The sequence below is a fragment of the Rhipicephalus sanguineus genome, chromosome 4 (assembly GCF_013339695.2).
Source record: "Rhipicephalus sanguineus isolate Rsan-2018 chromosome 4, BIME_Rsan_1.4, whole genome shotgun sequence".
Taxonomy (NCBI): Eukaryota; Metazoa; Arthropoda; class Arachnida; order Ixodida; family Ixodidae; genus Rhipicephalus; species Rhipicephalus sanguineus.
Window position 1 is genome coordinate 62802880 of NC_051179.1, and position 19299 is coordinate 62822178.

Below are 19299 nucleotides of genomic sequence, written 5' to 3' on the forward strand. Positions count from 1 at the left end.
GACAAGCCAGGGCGTGATCATTTTCAATGTGAATGCCGGCGCCGGGCGGTTCGCATCATGCTTTGCGCAGCTTTTTCCCGTGTTATTCGCCGTGTCAACACCCTTTCAAACGAGTAATTAGTTCGCGTATAGGTTGCTAATGCAGTTTCGTCTTGTTTTTTTCTGTTAGTCACATTTGCAAAGGTGTCGCACGATACAGCAAAAGCACGAAGTGAGTGTTTTGCAACTTTCGTTTTCGCTCGTCGACGCATTCGGAACTTCTCGTACGTTACACTATTAATAGATCTCATATTGAAAACGCACGCCTCGTTGTTGCGTTTGGTGAGGCTGAACCTGCCGTTACAAATGTTTGTAGTTTCGAAAAGATTGGCAGTGCTACAAAAACGTGTATGAACTTTGCAGGTCTCGCTCACGACAAGCTCCGCGTGTGACGTAAAGGTACCTTAAAATTGACCCTTTTTCTTCGTCCTTTTTTTTTCAGTAATGGCGAGAGCAAGCTTTGCACGCTTTGCTGGACGAGCACTTGTTTGTCTCCGGGGAGCGAGGAATGTCGCATCATTGACAGGTAATAACTGTTAATTATGTTAATCACATCAGTGATAGTCTATTGCAGATATGCACAGTGTTGTATTTGCAACTCCATCGTGTGCACGATCCATCCATACTCCATTAAAAAAATAAACAAAGACACTAGAGTTAGTCCCTGAAACCCTGACCTTATTAACAATAGACAACAGTGGGGTGTGTCTCACCACTGAGAATGCGAGTTGAAAGTCGTTTAGCAAATCACCTGGGGCATTCATTTATGTGCTTCAAACAAGCGCTTTTTTCAACTCATTTGTGTTTTCCGAATTAGTTCTCTTTGCTGCTTTTCAAGTAACGAGTATCGAAAGTACCAGTCAAACCTTTGTGTAGTCCAGTTATTTATGCTCTTTATGTAAATGTTGGGACAATCACAGACCTACTTGTCAATCGGGAAGCAGTGCTTGCGGCAGCAATAGTCTGGAGTGTATTTTCTCTGTCTTTTCAAGCCCTTATGTGTTATGCCAATAACCAGAATGCATTTAACGATCTTTTACCTCTTGTTCATCTTTCTGTACATTGCCTCTAGGTGACTCCACAAGGTTGCACATGTTGTTCTCCTTACAAGGTCCGTACTTGTGGCCTTGTGTTCACACGACGTCCCGCAGCTTGTCGTCGCTGCCAGTGAAAACGAGACTCACAAGGAAGAAGCCTGCTCCTGAAACTCCAGTGGTCAGTGGAGCATCACTGTGATTTTACGAATAGCGCAAAGGATACGGCTGAATCCCGCTACTGTGTTCAAAGATAGGGGTGTTGCTTCCCGGCTGCTAACACATGTCGGCGCAGCCAGTGCACGTGCAACAAAGACGACAGTGCAAATTTATCATTTCTGTTCACTTGAATTGTGATTCCTGTGGGTTGGACAGGTTCACTGTAGAATAAAAATGTAAAAAAATGTGCAGTTCCCATTAGTTGAAAAAGCACATTTTTGTTAGTTGAAAATTGCAGCTAGACTCAAGAAACTTGATATATCGGTGTCGCCCATTGACAGCTGTGGCAACTCCGCTTCGATGACACTCTATGGGAATTCTTAAGAGGTCTTCTTCGGGAGATGGGCAGAAAGAACTTCAAGTTGAGGGTTTGTTTGAGACCCCTCTTTGGCAAACATTCATGCCAGGCTATTCTCAGAGGTAGCAGTCGTAAAATGGAATCACCTTAGGTAGGACTGCATGAATTGGAGATCAGTGGTAGAGGCCTTCATCGTGCAGTGCACATAAAAAAGGCTGATGATGATGCCAGGCCATTCTCTGAGAATTTCATTTAAAAGTTAATTGGGGACTAGTCTTTAAGGCTCTAATTATACTGCTGTGTTAATGACTAACATCATATTGACTTCGTTCTTGTCATAAGTGTCACCCTCCATTCATTTTTATTTCACCATTTCTTCTACAGTGCAGAGTGACAGGTTAGGTAATGCAAGTCCTGCTCAATTCGTTTGACATATAAATCCTTCTACACACCATTCTACTGTGAATGGCAGTACTAAGTCTGGTAACTTGCGATCAGCTGCCTATACATGCTAATATGATGGATCGCATTTTGCCTATAAAACATTATGCCAAAAGTGAGACATCAGCGTTAAGGTTTAGTTGGACAGTGTTGCCAAGTTTTGTTTTTCAGACTTATTTTTATTTCTTGGTTCTTGAGCATTAACTTGACTTTACTTTTCGTGGCACCCCGAAGAGTTCACTGACGGCCGTGGCATACAGCACAGCCGAAGAGTACGATCTGACGTCCATCTTGAACGCACTGAAAAAGCAAGGCCTGTACAAGGAAAAGGTCATCTCTGAAGACTTGGACGATGTTCTCTATGCTTCTGCCAAGTATCAAGTGAGCGAAGAGCCGAGAGAGCTTTTCATCTTTAGGTGAGCAAGGTATGCAGCCTTCAATTGGATGGTGGGACTTGAAGCTGTTAACCACTTTTTCTTCATTTGCTTCTGTGACCTCTTCCATCTTAAATGTGAATGAAAGTAGCACTGTATGCTGAAAATACCAGTTGACTCACACTATAGTTGGGGAGGATTGCTTCTAGTAAGAAGAAAAAAGAAAGAACCCTCAAAACCTTTCTCATAGCAGAATTTTTGTAACAAATACATGAACCATTTGTACTGAGCATTAGACAAATCTAGCAGGCTTCAGTGCCCATTAGTTCCTTCTGTCTTGTAATTTTTATACTGAGAAGTCACATCGCTCTGTAAATTGAGCCGTGCTTAAATATTGTGGCAAAAATGTTTCTTTAAAGATGCTTTAGTGCTGACTTAACTTTAGAGAGAGCATATTTTTTTTTCATGCGCAATCTCAGTTCTGAACACTGAAGTGTTTGGAAGTTCATTAATTAGCGCATGTGTAAAATGTTGGTGCCTGTGATGCAACTATGACGTCCTAGATAATTGTCATATCTCGCGATATATACAATAATGCAATACAAGTTTATTTATACAGCGAATATAGATGAGACTAAGTCAAGGTGTTAGCATGTCCTTGGCTCAACTTTCGGTACTGAAAAATAAAACTCATTTGTGATTTTTATGGTAAACATGTTTTTTTCCTTTAAATGCACTACAAGGCAAAAACATTGTGGCGTTAGAACTTTCTTATTTGAAATTGAAAAGAGTGCTAAAATACATTAGTACGCACACGTCACATTTAAGTAACGTTTCTTTTTTTTCATTTTTAGGGAAGGATCAGTTGTCTTTTGGAATTTCCCAGAAATAGAGGTAATTTTGTTAATGTTGTTTTGTTATTTATTTACTGCATATGTTCTACTACTAAAGCTTGGTTTTTTATTTTTCTGTCCTGTGTATTTTTGTTTCAATTTGCATAGGGCCTGTGCGCATTATAATAAGAACAGAATTTACAGAAAATAATGGCAAACTTGATTCATAGATGTGTCCATCTGGGCTTGATGCATGAAGCACTTTTATTCTTTTTACAAGGCGGTCATTTCTTTCAATGTGGTTATCATCAGAATGTCAACTTCTACAGTCTAAAAAGAAAACCAATTTTTTTCTACAATCAAAAAGAAAAACAATGTAAAAAGAAAAATAATTTTCATTCGACTTTAGCTTTTTAAGTTAACCATGTAATTACACTCAAACCTCGTTATAACGAACACGGATATAACGAATTATCGGTTATAACGAAATAAATGAAGATTAGTCTTGTCATAGCTACAGTGTTACAAATAAACGTTTATAACGAATTTTCGGATATAACGAAGTTATTTTCGTGGCAGATGCGATTTTGTTATAGTGAGGTTTGAGTGTATTAGCTGACATTGTTTACATTTAAAGGCCAAGAGAAAGACAATATTTGGCCATGTAAAAGGCCTGCATTCAGACAATATAAGTATGGAGCGGTCTCCATGCAAAATTTTACATTTGAAGTATGAGTGTATGTGTTACGAATGTTCGTAAAAGTGGAAATGTTTTATACCAAAACTGGAAAAAAGAAACATGTCACCATTGCTGCTTTCCGGACGTGATGCATGATTCAGCATTCGCAGGCGCCTTCTCGGAGATTAGGCACTGCCTTGTGCACGATCAAAAAAAATCTTGAAGGTGACGGGTGATTTGAGGTTTAAAATCAGAAAATTAGCCAATTGCCAGCCCTCAAATTCTGAAAATATTTCCATAGGTAGTATGTACTACAGTACTCATATTAATTCCTAATTAGGCAAAAATGAGATGTTGTAGTAGGTCTCTACGCTGTAAATATTTTGCCTTCGTTCTGTTGAATCCTTACTTGCATGGCTCACTTCCAGAGGAAAGCTGTGCTGAAGTTTCTGAAACCGCACGAGGAACACTCTTACAGCCCATCGCTTGTAAATCAGGAGGTCGAAGCTTTGGAATTTGTATACCACGAGTGAGCCCACTTTCTTTTCTAATATTTATTCGTGTTCCAATGCAACAATTTTATTAGGGACACTGTTCTGTTGAACTTTAAGAAGCACTACTAGAAGAAAGGAAATCTCTGAAAGAAAGCCTCCCGGTAGGCGAAAAAATTTGTCCTGATCTGGTATTGGAACCCGGGATCAACGCCTTTTGGTGGTGGTCACTCTCCCATTCCAGCTAACCACGAGCCTAGCAGTTGGCATCAAGAGGGCGAATTAATGGACAGCTTGAAGCATAGAGAGACTGAAAACTGGCTAATCAGTTCTGCAAAAGCCTGCAGAGTTGAAAAAAACTTTTATTTACTCAATCTTGCTGGCTTACGCATAATTGATGCTGTAAGAAGTACTGGCAACTGAAAAAATAAAAATTAGAGCTGTGCGAATAGCAAAATTTCGGGTGCGAAGCGAATTCGAATAATAAAGATTGAGTGCGAATCGAATAATTTTCGAATATTTCTCAAACATTTTTCGAATAATTCGAAGTGAAATTACAGAAAAAGTTGCAGAGAATCCCTAAGTATGTTCTTGTGAGATAGCAACATGAAAGTGTTTCTTTTTGCTAGGTTAATGAAGCGCTGGTGGGGTCATATTTCATAGTTGTCTTTCTTATCAAGTGTGAGGCAATGTAGAGGCCGAATTGTATTTATGTACATGATTTGGTGCAACCAAAGTGTTGCCGACAACACTTTACACGTGATAGGCAGAGATGCCATTTCCTCAGCCTCTCCTCCTCTTTCAACTTCTATGAAAGCCCAACTGATGTGGCGGACAAGGGTGTGCTCCCTTCAAGTCCGGAGTTCCAAATCTGCCTCGTAGACGTCGATATATAAGAACATCTGAAATTTTGGATTCTAAAAAGCTTCGGCGTCCGATTTTTCGGACTTCCTGCCCAAATTTCAGGTCCAAAACAGCATTAATTGAGCCCCCAACTCTGCCACATCTTTCATCTCCATATTGGAACCAGCGTTTTCTTGAGTTAATACATTTGCGACCGTAGCGGAGCTTGAAAGGCAGCTTTGCCGCAATACGGGGGTGTGATGAGGTGAAGCATATTGAAAATCTAGGGACCACTTCCAAACGGACGTTGACTGTCTCGTAACGGACCTTGAAAGGCAGCTTTGCCGCAATAGGGGGGTGTGAGGAGGTGAAGCATATTGAAAATCTAGGGACCACTTCCAATCAGACGTTGACCGTCTCTTGCCTAAGTTCGACCGTAGCGGAGTTTGAAAGGCAGCTTTGCCGCAATACGGGGGTGTGATGAGGTGAAGCATATTGAAAATCTAGGGACCACTTCTAACCAGACTGTCTCTTGGCTATAGTTCGACCGTAACGGAGCTTGAAAGGCAGCTTTGCCGCAATACGAGAGTGTAATGAGGTGAAGCATATTGAAACTCTGAAGGGGTCACTTTCAACCGGACGTTGACTGCATTTGTCTTTGGGAAGTTCGAATAGTTCGAATAGTAAAATTTCAGTGCGAATCGAATCGAATAGCAAACACTATTCGAAAAATATTCGAAATTTCGAATATTCGCACACCCCTAATAAAAATAAAAATTTGAGGGCTATTGTACAGAATGGGTCCATGGAACCTTTGCCAACTTCCGTTTCTGAGTTCCTTCTCCCTCTTTCCTGAAGAGTGGGCAGATGCTTTCACTACAGTTTTCTTGACAACTCTAACTTTCATTGTATTCAGTACTTCATCTTGGGGGAGAGGGGGGGGGGGGGGCGCTTTTGCAGAGGTTTTCATCTGTCGCTTCCTAATATCTTTGATAACTTCCAAGCTCACAAGTTGTATTCCTGGCCATGCTGGCCTCATTTAGATTGAGGCTAAAAGCAAAAATGTTCACGGACTTAAATTACTTGCATCCTAGAGAGACCCAGGTGGTCAAAATTAATCCAGAGTCTGGCACCCACTACAGCATTCCTCATCATCGTACTGTGATTCTGGCACATATAGCCCTCGAATTTAATAGTATTTTTGGAAAATGGAAATCGCCTCTCGCTCTTTTGTTTCAATGTGTAATTTGTTTCGGAGGAAATACCAACTGACAAACTTAAGAAGGGTGAGCCTGTTTATTGCAGATAATCGTGTTAGTTATAATTGGTTGTGCAATTTTGTTTCAGAAACAAGACGAGATTTCATGATGGCAACATCTACCTCAGCACAGATGGGGAGAGTGACCTAGAGAAGTACACGTTTTCGAGCGGGCTTGCTCTTTCCGGTGAGTGCTGGCGAGGACTTGCCGATACCTTAGCCGAGACATTTGCGGTCGAGTACACCTTAAGAAGTCAGGAGAGGCCTCCAGCCAGATGACCGATGCGCGGCAGCCGAATGCCTCCACCACTAAAAAAAATAGTCCAGCTTGTGCACTTGACAATGTTCATCGGCTGTCCAGCTCACGATCTCAGTCTGGAGAGCACGCCCATTGGAGCAGGCTTGAGTGCACTTGCCTTTGAAGATGAAATGCCGCTGTCTTCTAAAGTTGTACCGGACTATAGAAATTGTTGGCATACTGCAAAGAGCATGTGCAACCAAACTATCTGTTCTTTCTAACATCTACATTGGTGTTAGAAATGAGATAGAGGACCAGAATATTGGGAATTTTTGGTACGTGCGTGTTTTGTGTGTGTATTATAAGTGTGCTACAGTGGCTATGTTGAGTATGAATTGAAGCAGTGTTTTGTGTAATCTGTTATGTACCCAACTTAACTTTCTAAGGCTTCTAGCTATGGTATTCTCGCACGTAGCTTTTAAAAAAGGGCATGGAAACAGATTTCACTGTGAATTATGGTGTCTGAGTTCTGCTCCAGTGGCTCGTAATAATTTTTTAGGAACTTGACCTTTTTTTAAAGCAGTGTGCCTGCATGCTGTGGCTAGTGCACCTCTCACATTCATTGTTATATATTCGAAAGATTGATGCGTACAGCAAAGCCGATCGTTAAAAGAGACGCCTAGTTTGTATGTGGCCGCCAGTCAGCTGAAATAGCATGAAAGCAGTCAGGCTATTTTTAATGGATATACTTCAGCCTAATGCATCTTACGAGTCATTTTAATGTTAAATAAAGCAGCATTGTTTGTTCTGTCGGTGTTTTTCTGCTTTTATGTGTTTCATAGTAAACAGTAGATGTTGCTACATATTATATTCAAGTAAAGTTGCTGTTCTTTTTTGTCACAACATGCCTTGGATGTGTTTGTTTGTGACACTTGAACACTGCTTTCACTGTGCTCAAAATATTTCAATACAGAATTCATTTCTGTGGTAACTTTATTCATTTCTCTGTCACTAGTGCCAGTGCTCTACAATGGCTATTGAAGAAATCTTTAGACAACAACCGTGCAGATATTTAATGCAGCAACAGCTGTTTACTTAATAAAAGTATGTATGGTTTGTTTTGTGGTGCTACTTGTAAACACGCAAGCGTATTACGGAAATACTAATGGCTAACGCTGTAGTAATACCAGTGTCGCACTGTTTGGGCAGTGTTTCTTTGCCATTCATCTGAGTATTTTGTTTAAAAGTTTGCCTCTTCCTTTTGTACAGTAAAACTGGCCATCTGGGAGGCATCGTTGGATAGTTATGTGAAGAGTATCGAGGACATCATTGAGGTAAGGCAAACCACTGCAAGATCAGACACTTAATGAGCTACTAAAGCAGTGCGAATAAAATTGATGTTAACGCTTACCAAATTGTTCCCAAATTGATGCATACGATGGCTTAAGGACACTTACATGCAGCTAACATGTTTTGTTATTTTTTGGCAGTAAAGAAATATTTTGTGGGGCGCTGCATTCAGGGGAGCTTTATTACTTGACAGTTATCTGAGAGCTTTCATTTATATCGTGATATAAATGCAGACGCCATGGTAAATGCAGTATTTATTATTTTCTTGAGTGCATACAAGTGGCAGTTATCGTATTGGCTTGTGTGATGAGTGTCCATTGAAGCATTGCGCTCCATGTTGGGTTGCCATTGTTCGCTAGGTTGCGGTAGTGGTAGTGTCGGATAATTGTCTTATATGCCAGGTTGCTTGTTAATTGTTTGTTTAATTGAGATGTGCAACAAATAAATAATTTGTTCATTTCTTTTTTTGTTTATTATAATATAGAGGCAAAAATTCAAAGGTGCTTGTGTGCTTAGCCATGTGTGTATGTTAAAAAGCAGCTCTTAATTAATCACGAACACTAGGCTTGTGTGACAATTTGAGCACTTCAAATATTTCAACGAATATAATATTACAGTATTTGAATTCGCTGAGATTCGAATTTAAATTATTGGAAATTTTGAAGTATTCGAAATGAATGAATAGGGGTAATTAGTCCGCATGTAACCCCCTGTAACTGTGGTTTCACTGCGGTGGTGAGGTGCAATACTGTGAATGCACCTCTCCAGGGAAAATCCGCACTGCCACGAAGCCCCATTTCAAGGTTAAATGAACATATTACCCCCACATCGATTCATCATTTTATAAGTTCAAAAGCTTGTTATACCTGCTTATATGCTCTAAGTGTAGTAAATTTTAAAACGTAATATATTTTATAGTTCATCACTAGCATTCTACCAAAAGTCAAATCCTGCTATATTCAAAGTTGCTTGCACTTCCTTTGAACCAAAAAGGATGACATTTGCACATGCCTTCTTTGCATCATTTCACTGTTCATTACTCAACACCTTGTGACTGGCGCAGCGTAGCCTTAGCTGCTTTTGTGCCATAAAGACTGAATTAACTAACTAGCCTTGTTTCAATTTTAAATAAGTATTCTGCAGGTTGGGTCATCACAAATATGCTCATTTTTCTTTATAATGTGTTATATATACTATTCGAATTCGATTTGAAATTATTCGACCAATTCACTATTTGCTTCGAACCTAAAATTTACTATTCGCGCAAGCCTAGTGAACACTGATGGCTCATGATCAGCATCCTCATGTGATCCCTTTCAGGAATACTTTTACTTCTGCATGAGAATACATTTACTTGGCACGAGGTATCACTGGGCAGTGGATGACGACACTTCCGATGTCATTCTGATAGCTTTTCGTTGTAGCATTGTTACATGTTATGAAAATCATAGTTACGCATCAAGGAAGTTTTCTGTTGTCACGACCACTGCTTCTCAATCAGCCATGCAGTGTGAATCAACAATGGTACTCCCAGAAGTTGTTCAGAATATGTGTAGCTTCATTTGTACGTAGTTTTGGAAGGTTATGTCCCCTTTATAAGTAAGGCTTCTCGGACAAGTGCTTTAGTTACATCACAAGGTGTGCGAGATGCACTACCTATAGGTCAAGACATAGAGCAGTTCTTTTCAACCATAGTGCAGGCACGCCAATGTGGCGAAAATACCAACGCGCAAAAATACAGCATGCATGTCATAAAAATGCATCAGAGAGCTGCTGTAAAGATGTTTTGCTTTTGTGGCGATATTTGTCTAGCAAATTTTCCCTCTGAAGTTCGTGATCTTTGTCTATTCTAGCCAGTGAATATTTTTTTTTTTTGAGTAACACATATTAAGGTATCTGTTTTATTTTCAGGACATGAAGCAAGGCAGAACAATTAGGATGACTAGGGAACAGGTTTTTCGGAAGACTGGAGAGCTGTTCTCTCTAAGGTCAGTCACTAAGAATGTCCTCTCGGATTAGTAAATGAACGAAAGAAGAACGAATTGAGGGGCCCAGCTTTTTTTTTTTTCTAGACTCAAGCAGCTGGCAAAAAAAAAAAAAGAATGTTCCACATTTGCCACAATGGCTACAATACAAGTGGCACTGGCTGACACTCTCAGGGTCATGCATATAGAAATACCCAAGAATGTGAACGGGTGAACATAGATCGGTTGGTAGAGCGTAGGTTATGGGTTCAGTCTGTGCTGGGGGCGAGTTCGTTCTTTTTTTTTTTTTCATACACTTTTGTTTTCTTTTACCTCATAATTGCCATTGCTTCAATTAAAAACTACTAATAATGCCCCCTATGTCTTCCTTGGCTTTATTAAATGGAGTAGTATTCTCATTTGAGGTGCTCTAGTGCTCTGTATAAGTACGCTACTCTACGGGATTTGTACAGCCAGCTAGTTTTAACATATCGGGTTCCTTTGTGGCTACAGTGAAAGAATGTAAGGCATTGTTATTGTTACGGGTAACAGTTACTTAAAAAAAAGTATGACCTTATTAAGCGAGTTCTGCAGTTGTGTTGTAGTACGTGCAGGAAATAAACGTGTTGAAATGCAGCCACATGTCAAGGGGAAATGCAGGGAAATGCGTGATCTCGTGTAATGTAAAGATTGTCCAAGCACAGTGTTTTCAGACGTGCACTCGTTCCGCAGGCACCTGATCAACCTGAGCTCTGACCTTCTGGACACTCCAGATTTCTACTGGGACCGGCCAACTTTGGAAAGCCTGTACCTGAAAGTCATCAAGTACATGAACATTAACAGGCGGACAAAGGTACATCATGTGAACGGAAGTGTACCCACTTGAAATTGTTGAAACATGCTTGAGAAAAACCTGAAAGAATAACGATAATAAAAAGAAAAGGATGTTGCGGTTTTTGCTTGCACACTAGCTCTTTGCACATTAGCGATTTACTGTGTTTGTTATGTCTTTGGCAGTTCTTATAAAATATGATTGTCTTCAGTTCTAAATCCACGTGTGTCTGTCGTGTTCTGGTGTGGTTTATGAGGGTGATTAACCTCGTCAAGTTGGTGATGCGAGGTCGTCTGTGTGCAGCACACAGAGACGAGAGACAGGAAAAGGTTGATTGCACCGGTTGTGTCATTTTTTTCATGCCTATGGTGCTGCGCATCAGAATGTAATCTCCATGTACTAGGAGGCCTTGGTAATTTAGACTAACTTTTCTGGTGAATTGAATTCATTTTATTCAAGTGGAAAATGTTACACTTCGGAAAGAGAGGACTAAAGGCACCGTTAAACACTGTCGCTGTCAGATTACACCTGATTCAGTATCGATCCCCATTTCTGTTTAGGTTTTTTTTTTTCTTTTTAAGGACTTGAAATTGCACAGGTATCTGCAGCATCCACAATGCCCATCAGCTTTGATTGCAAGTCAGCACTATATATGTCATGCTTCATTCTTTGTCTTGTCTTTGTGTGTGTTGTAATTAGAAGATTGTATGAACACCCGTTTGCCATGATTTGAATACACACACACAATAATTCCCATTTGGCCAAATTTAAGCTGAAGCCATTCGTTACAGTGCTTCAGGGCATTATACTTTTCTTTTATTGTATGTAGGCTGTTTGTAAAAGGGCACGAATGTTAACCACCCATTTATAGCATGAAGTGATAAAAGTCCGTATAAATTTCTCAAAAAGAAAAGCTTCCTAGTTGATAAAGAATTCCAGCATTCGAGTTGCTAGTTTGATTTGCCTGTTTGCATATTAACAACAGCCTGTATTCATGATTCGCAGGTCATGAATGAGAAGTTGACACATTGTTGCGAGCTGATGGACTTGCTGAGCCACCACCTGGAGGACAAGCACCACGTTCGGCTAGAAGTCATGATCATCGTGCTCATTATGGTCGAGGTGAGAATCTGTGCCGCGATCTTCTTTTGCACACTACAGCAGGCTCAAAGCTTCCGGTACGTCGTACGAAAAATATTTAGCATGCCTCACTTGCAATCAGTTATCTTCTCTCAGGTGCACCTCTGGTCTCTGAATTTATGCAAGAGATGTGCTTCCTTGTGGGCTTGGGATGTTTGGTGTGGCAGCACATTTCTTGCCTCAGTACTTGGTCGCTCCACTTTAATGCATGCTTGAAGTTCACTCGCTGTTTTTTATTGCAATTGGGATACTAAGGCATGTTCTGTGGCTTTTCGTGCTATGTGCCGTCGCCAAATCTACCATTTCCTACAGGAATGTACTGCGTTCATAAGAAAAATTACGCCATCTCCCACTAAAGGGAACCATGTGGGGATGCGAAGCAGCGCATGGGTCGACTTAAAGTTCCGTTCATCATGGGCACTTTGCCCGATGTTAATTAACGCTTCCTTGCAAGTGGAGCACACCATGAATTCACTGTAGTTGTTGTTGCTGTTACACGTCCCGAACTCTTGTTGGAGCACGCCACGCGGGTTCATTGCACGTCTGCAGAATCTCGTTCCCCGACGCCATCACGTGATTTCTGAGAGAGTGTAAGGGGGAGAGGCCACAGTGTCTTACCCAGCCCCTTACACAGGCCCGAACGCGCTAGCGCATGCCAGCACACATGGTTCCCGAGCGGATGGACACAGCCCCGAGCAAAACCTGCTTCGCATCTAAAAAGGTTGTGCGGCAGTAATGCCTCTATGTACTTTCCATCGAGTTCGGCATGCATCTTTACTGACAAACAGTTGGTGCATCTGGTCAGGTTTTACTGGCGCAGACTTGGTCATACTAGTATTCCAAGTTTCCTTTTTTTTTTTGTATGCAAACTGTTGTCACTTTTGTTGTGTGTGTACGATGCAAAATTACCGTATTTAGACGATTGCAAGTTGACTCAAATGTAGGTCGACCCCCTAAAATTGTACGGCAAAAAAAAAAAGACAACGCAAGCGCATTTCATAAAGGAGATTTATTTACGATGTTGCTAAAGAAAAACTCGAATTTCGGTGTGCAAAGGTGACTTCACGGCAGTGCTTCAGAGCTATGCAGGAAAGGCAGCTTCACGGCAATATGCGGGGATCATTTTTAGGAAATTTTCCGCGAATTGTTGCCAAGGGTCCTGGTTGTACACGAGAAAATACAGTATATGTTACAGGTAGAGTGGAAGCGTAAACATAATGTCTTAACCATGCCACAGCGTGCCTGATTTCTCATTTGTTTCAGTTGTAAGTCGACCTTACAACCAAAACTAGTTTCGGTTTCGATTGTAAGCCGACCTTTCATCTTCGGATTTCAAATTAAGATAAACCTATAATCGTGTAAATACGGTAACTAGCACTGACGGCCACTTGCTATACCCATGTGGCCACTCCTCGGTCAGATTTGATTAGTAGCATGCCAACGCTTGCAGCTTGTGTAGTCCTCAAACCATTCTCAAATTTTTAATAAGCACATTTTTTAGAGGCAACTAGATGTAGTACACTTATCTAACGTTCTTGTCTCTTACAGGTGCTGTTTGAGTGTGTCCACTACGCTTCCAAATTCATGTAGGCACTCTTTATCTAATTGTAGCTGTATGATCGCATTTGCCCCCCCCCCCTCCCTTATTTTTATCTCTAGTTTTGTCTCGCAGCAAGTGGTTATAGCAGTAACTTTCACATGGTGAACCTATTTTTGGAGCCTATTCTCCAATTTTTGTTATATTTGCTTGTTTTATCTTGTCTATCTTTTGTCTTCTCACGTGTTGGCAGTTATCTATCCCTGCAAGCCATTAATTGTGCTTAATAATGGTTGAATTTCCGCAGGGAAGCATTTCTGGCCGCTGTGACATAGGCAGCGTGCTATTTTGCTTTATATATAAAAAAAAAAACCAGGGCTACCAGATTTCGTGCATTTTTCGCAGTGTGATGCCTTGTCTAATTTACATGTTCTTGCAGTGGAACAGATTGTAGTAATGGAACCAGAAATTGCCCGTTTTTTTTCCACCGTGTCAATATTCAATTTAGCTCCGCCTTTTGAAGCTATACAATCTTTGAACCAATTGCGAGTGAAGTTCGCCTACAAATTAGGGGTTGCCCGCATTTGTGGCACTGAGCTCCGCAGAGGTGAGCAATGCGTTTTCATCCGAGATAAGCCGAGAGGTCGGCCGGATGCGCGAAGCTTGCAGGTTAACAGATATGCCCCCTCTATGAACGTCACCAAGTTTATGATGGTCATGGTGGTAATGTTTTTCAACTTCAGCAGATGCCTCTGTTCAGGATTTTGGCAACGGTGAGCCTTGAATTTACCAAAGGCATTTTTATGTTTACCGTGGTGTACTATACTAAAGCTGGGAAAATGTTGGATTAGCTCGCAATGTGTAGTTTGTTTACAAGTACGTAGGAAATGTTATATTTTTGGCCATATGTCGGCTGTACAGGCATTTTACCTTTCTGTGACTTCTGTATAGTATATTGTTAAAATAAGGCGTGTCCTATATGTTTGTTGTCATGCTAGTACTTTGTATTGCACTTTTTTTACACTAGTACTGATGGTGCGTGCCCACTTTCTATGTCTTATGTGCGAGAGATACAACTTTTGTACCATTCTTTTAGGCCTTCTACAAGCACCAAGAGTGGGCAGAGTAAGGACGCTCTTTCTTTCCCTTATGTATGTGCAGACGTTTGTAACGAATGTTCGAAGGGTGCCCACACAGCGTGCGGGGACCCTCAATAAAGTTTTGTACTATAGCATCGAATGTATAAACGTTTTATTCGTTGGGTATAGGTGACATACACAACATGCAACAATGTGACAGAAGCTGCCTAATAAATAAAATAGCTGGAATCTCAAGTATAATATAACAGTACTTTAAAGCCAGCCTTCAGGCATATTAGCTACACAACACACAGTTTTCAAACGTAGCTGAGCTAATCACTGCGTCGACTGACACAACCATGCGCCTTTCTGCAAGCCCTTCTACAACATGCTTGGCACGTCAATCACTTGATAACTTGGCAGGGCAGGCTTTTGTTCGTGTAAATGTAAAAAACTTTGGTTCACTAATGTCAGCACTGTACATGCAGGAAAAAATAAAGTCCTAAAAAAGATAACTGCCAAAATTGAGAAAGCAGCGTAATGGCCAGCACAGCTGCAGCTATGAGAGTATTTAAGCATTAAAGTTTCAATTTGTTCAAGCAGATATTGTACTGCGTCGTCACTGGAAACATGGTCAGCAGCAACTGTCCTGGTAAGTTATATTACAGCAACCAGAACACAGTTTTTGTGTTGGATGTTCTCGTCAAAGGACAAGAAAATGAACTATGTTAAATACCTTTCTGCCAACAGATAAACAGAATAGCTTTGGCCGTCATGATAACAACTCAGTCTCTGGTTGAACTGTGCCACACCTTGGCATCCCACGAATGGCAGTACTTCATAGACAAGATAAAGCTCTCTGCTTCACAAGTTGGGAGGCCACAACATGGGATTTCGTACAGAAACTACTTTAGCACAAAGGTCTGCAATCTCGCTTGTGGCACCAGCTGGTCTAAAGTCAGTTACTATATGTAAGAAAAAATATTAGCCCCTGTCATCCAGCTGTGTAAGAGTTGCGCTGGCTGGTTTTCATTTGATGTGTACATACTTTTTCTCTGCTAATGTAAATGGTACACATATTTAAACGTTCGTTGCTCCTATCTAACATATTACATTGGCTGAACAGTGACGTCAGAACCTACAATAAAATTTGCCAGGACGTTTGAGTTTTCAGCGTAAAATCAGCAAAGCAAACATATATCTGTATTGTAAAATCAACCATTTTAAACACGCAATGTTCTTGATGTCACAAAAATAGGCAAACGCAACTGGATGGAGCGTCTGTGCAAATTGCCTCTCTGTGAGGTGCGATGGCTGCGGGCTGAGCATCTTTTTGTTCGACATAACCAACTATAGGTGGCATATGCGAGCCTACATGCTTAAAAAAGTTAGTACCTTACATGAAGTTACATAGGTTCATAGGTAATGGCTAAATGCTAATGCCTCAGGAAATGCACGCTCAACATATATCGGCGGTGGATGCATTGGCTTTGGCATACTCCATGAACACTGTGACAGAAGGCACAGCGCCGGTCTCGTTCAAGTCCTTTTGGCTTGTCTCTTGGAGATCTTCTCGGCCACCGTGTGCAGCTCTCCAATGCCCGCCTCAATCTCTTTCAGTTCCTCTCTCAACTTCCTGGCAGGTGTTCCCAATGCACGCCTGCAAACAAAAATGGCTATGTGACTTATGGCAGGCACCGATGGAGCAATACCTGCAAACTGCTGATAACTGTGCCAGGGTTTGATAATTCCAAGCGTAACAGGGCTGACAGATTCAGCTTGAGCACCTGCTTTTTCTCAAAATCCATGTGCAGAAAAGTCTACTCTTAAAAGGAACATCGAGTCAGTATTTGAAGACCAATTACAGCTCGCCTTTCAGGCAAAAGGCCTGAGCAGAATTTTTTCCCCAATATAGACGGCAGCTCCTGTGGCTCTGTACCATTAGCCTATACAATCAATCTCTGGTTTATTCAGAGTTGTATCTACTAAAGCAGTATTAACTATAGCTGGAATGAATACAGATTATTCCACACACATGCATAAACATCGCAACTGCAAAAAACAATGCAGAAACGGCAATAACCTATTATGTCACATCGAGCAATATTTTGTCCCTTATGAAGTTGACACACTAAGGTTGAATACTAATGAGATATTCTTATATTAACAGCACTTCAACCACTAGCACACCAGCACAACATCCTGTGTCCACATTTAGAGCTGCTTACTCACAAAAGACTTATACCAGCTAGCTCGCTAAGTCCCGTTAATACTATTTAATAAATGTGCTTTGTCTTCCACAACGTAAAAACTTATACCTGTCCTCATGCCTCTTAGTTTAAACTGCGGTGCAAAACAATCAAAGTGCTGTTTATCTGGTTAATCCCCTTTCTTCTCTTTGCTGCGTGCTCACGTTTTGGGTGTTCGGCGGTTGGGCGTCCTGCGACGAGGAGTGACAGGACTGGGCGTCTCGATGCCGAAAGGAGAGTACAACTTCACGGGTGTCTGGCAGTGCAGGGGAGAGTATGGTCCCGGAGGAAGCCGGTACTTCGTACGGCTCCGACCTCCCTGTAGGCATTTCTGAAAGTATGCGTTTTGTGACAACTAGATCAGTCTCTTTGGAATGTAAAGTGTGGTTGCATTAATTGTGGCTGCTGTACTTACTCGAGCTGATTACAGTAGATGGAAAATTCCGTTAAGGCAAGTAAAACACTACTACTATTTGAATACTGTCCGTTCTTCCCAGTTGCTTCATTTAGACAGGCCTGATACATATGCGGGCGGGACTTAAAGAAATACTAAACTGAAACAGTAAATAAGTATACAAAATTTGTAATCAGAGTTATACGCAAGGCAATTTATCACTTAGTCAGCCGCACCACGCTTTTATCTATTTTGAAACTATGTGCAGTACCACAGTATCATCTCTTTCAGTGACCACTGCATTGTGTAACATGCTGTTTCCTTAATTTACTGTCTATCGTTATGGTGCACCCAGTGCAATAAATTTTTCGTTGTTTCTCATTCACAATATGCTCATTTGATTGGAAAGTCGGTTATACAAATGGCACCACCTGTAGAATTGATGTAAATAGCATCTCCTTTGAAAAGTTAGATTTAGATTCAAATTTATGTTGCACTTAATTAGAAGTAATATATATTATAGGTGTTAACTATAATAGATTCATAATAGTCTTTGGATTCAGACCTCAGCAACACCAACACTTTGCAGTTAAATATGGTAACAATATTTGCCACCATATCTGTTCTTTTCCACGCGACATTAGCACGTTTTTCAATGCGTGTCATAAACGGCACAATTTTATTTGCAGAATTGAATTTCACAAATTTGTTAGAACTGTGTGTCCAGGGTGTCCTTGCACTACAAAACATTCGGTGTAATATTTTCATTAAGAGATATGTTACGCTGCCACAACATAGCTTGCCTCCAAATCTAGCAGCAAACCTCGCAAATAAATATATTTACCGAATGCCATGTTTGCTACCCGCTAAATGGCACCTTGTTGCCAAGGTCATCCTAGTGCCTATTCTTGGGGTCCTGTTGGCCGTGCCTGAAGTATGTACCCTACCCCTACCCCCCCCCCCCCCCCACGAAAAAAAAAAAAACAGATGAATAAGTAGAAAAGAAGGCTCATCAAGGTAAGTGCCCCCTGCGACACACTGAACAGCGGGGCAGAGGGTGGCCCCCTTGCACCGCTGTCCCTCTCTCCCCTACATTCCAACGACATTCCTGTACCTGTCTTCGCGTACCCCTCTCCCCGTTCTCCCATAGAACTGCACTCTCCTTTCCTCCAGAACCTGTGGCGGTACCGTAGGAAGGTTGAAGCGTAGGCTTCCCATTAGCCCGAAGAGGGGAGGGGGGTAAAGCACCCGTGCTTCACTCTGACGCCTCTGAAACTTCAGACACCATGGTGTGCACGTGGCATCTCCAGCGACGAATTCATCGGCCATACTCAAGATATTGCCATCTGCCGCCGTCTTTAGTGTTTCTTGATTTTTTTCTTCCTTCCAGACAAGCAAGAAATCATACAAATTAATTTAAAAGCACATGAACAATAGCGTGTCATCTTTATGGCGTTCCCGTAGCTTATATCGTTCACTGCAATGAACTTATTCTCTACGAGGAGTAATTAATAGCGTTTTCGCCTCTCTCGAAGCAACATTGCGGACTATACAGCACCGTATATAAAGACACAAAAATGAAGAAAAAAAAAAGGTTAACGACACGAGGCAACGCCCTGCAACGGTCAAAAAGACAATGGTAATGAGAAAACATTTTTCTGGGGCACAAAACGTGCATGCACACGCGCAGATCGCGCAGCAGTATTTCGCCAAGAAAAAAAAAATCTTCACAAAGCCACGACGACTCACGTTCGAGATGTTTTCAACCGCAGATTTGACGTTCGCGAGGGTCTGGCGTGCCGTGCTTCGAACCTCTCTCAGGGCGCAGTAGGCCGTTCCGATCGACTTGGTGATCTTGATTCGGTTTTCGCTTCGCAGTCTCCGCGATTTTTCTCGCGTCTTCTCCCGCACATCTCTTCGCGAAGTCCGCGCGCTGGCACTTTGGGACGACGACATAACTTCGAAAAACGCGCTAGCCTGATAACGCACGCCTGTTGAGCCTCGCCC

At 41.4% G+C, this 19299-nt stretch overlaps 2 protein-coding genes across 3 annotated transcripts; one reads left to right on the forward strand and one right to left on the reverse strand.

The window, feature by feature from the left end:
* The first annotated feature begins 19 nt into the window (after positions 1-19).
* Positions 20-14804, forward strand: LOC119390098 (required for meiotic nuclear division protein 1 homolog). 2 transcript variants are annotated; one of them, XM_037657643.2, is made up of 13 exons: positions 20-211; positions 482-565; positions 1112-1254; positions 2266-2447; positions 3260-3299; positions 4346-4446; positions 6599-6696; positions 8017-8081; positions 10009-10085; positions 10794-10914; positions 11899-12015; positions 13582-13619; positions 14667-14803. In XM_037657643.2, the coding sequence occupies exons 2-13, from the start codon at positions 484-486 to the stop codon at positions 14785-14787; spliced, it is 1185 nt and encodes a 394-aa protein (XP_037513571.1). In that variant the 5' UTR covers positions 20-211; positions 482-483; the 3' UTR covers positions 14788-14803. The 2 variants fall into 2 exon arrangements, with proteins under 2 accessions (XP_037513571.1, XP_049270614.1); XM_049414657.1 differs by having other exon boundaries at positions 13582-14804.
* On the reverse strand, positions 14805-19298 carry LOC119390103 (uncharacterized). The gene is made up of 3 exons (XM_037657651.2): positions 19042-19298; positions 17063-17229; positions 14805-16309 (listed from the first exon to the last, which is right to left on the reverse strand). The coding sequence occupies exons 1-3, from the start codon at positions 19246-19248 to the stop codon at positions 16189-16191; spliced, it is 495 nt and encodes a 164-aa protein (XP_037513579.1). The 5' UTR covers positions 19249-19298; the 3' UTR covers positions 14805-16188.
* Position 19299: the final 1 nt, after the last annotated feature.

Excerpts from the sequence above, each read along its gene's own strand:
- LOC119390098 (XM_037657643.2), top strand. The coding sequence starts at position 484 with ATGGCGAGAGCAAGCTTTGCACGCTTTGCTGGACGAGCACTTGTTTGT. Across the intron at positions 3,300-4,345 it reads GGAATTTCCCAGAAATAGAG|AGGAAAGCTGTGCTGAAGTT; the intron begins GTAATTTTGTTA and ends GCTCACTTCCAG. Across the intron at positions 4,447-6,598 it reads TTGGAATTTGTATACCACGA|AAACAAGACGAGATTTCATG; the intron begins GTGAGCCCACTT and ends ATTTTGTTTCAG.
- LOC119390103 (XM_037657651.2), bottom strand. The coding sequence starts at position 19,248 with ATGTCGTCGTCCCAAAGTGCCAGCGCGCGGACTTCGCGAAGAGATGTG. Across the intron at positions 17,230-19,041 it reads CGGTTGAAAACATCTCGAAC|AAATGCCTACAGGGAGGTCG; the intron begins GTGAGTCGTCGT and ends GCATACTTTCAG. Across the intron at positions 16,310-17,062 it reads AACCGCCGAACACCCAAAAC|GCGTGCATTGGGAACACCTG; the intron begins GTGAGCACGCAG and ends TTTTGTTTGCAG.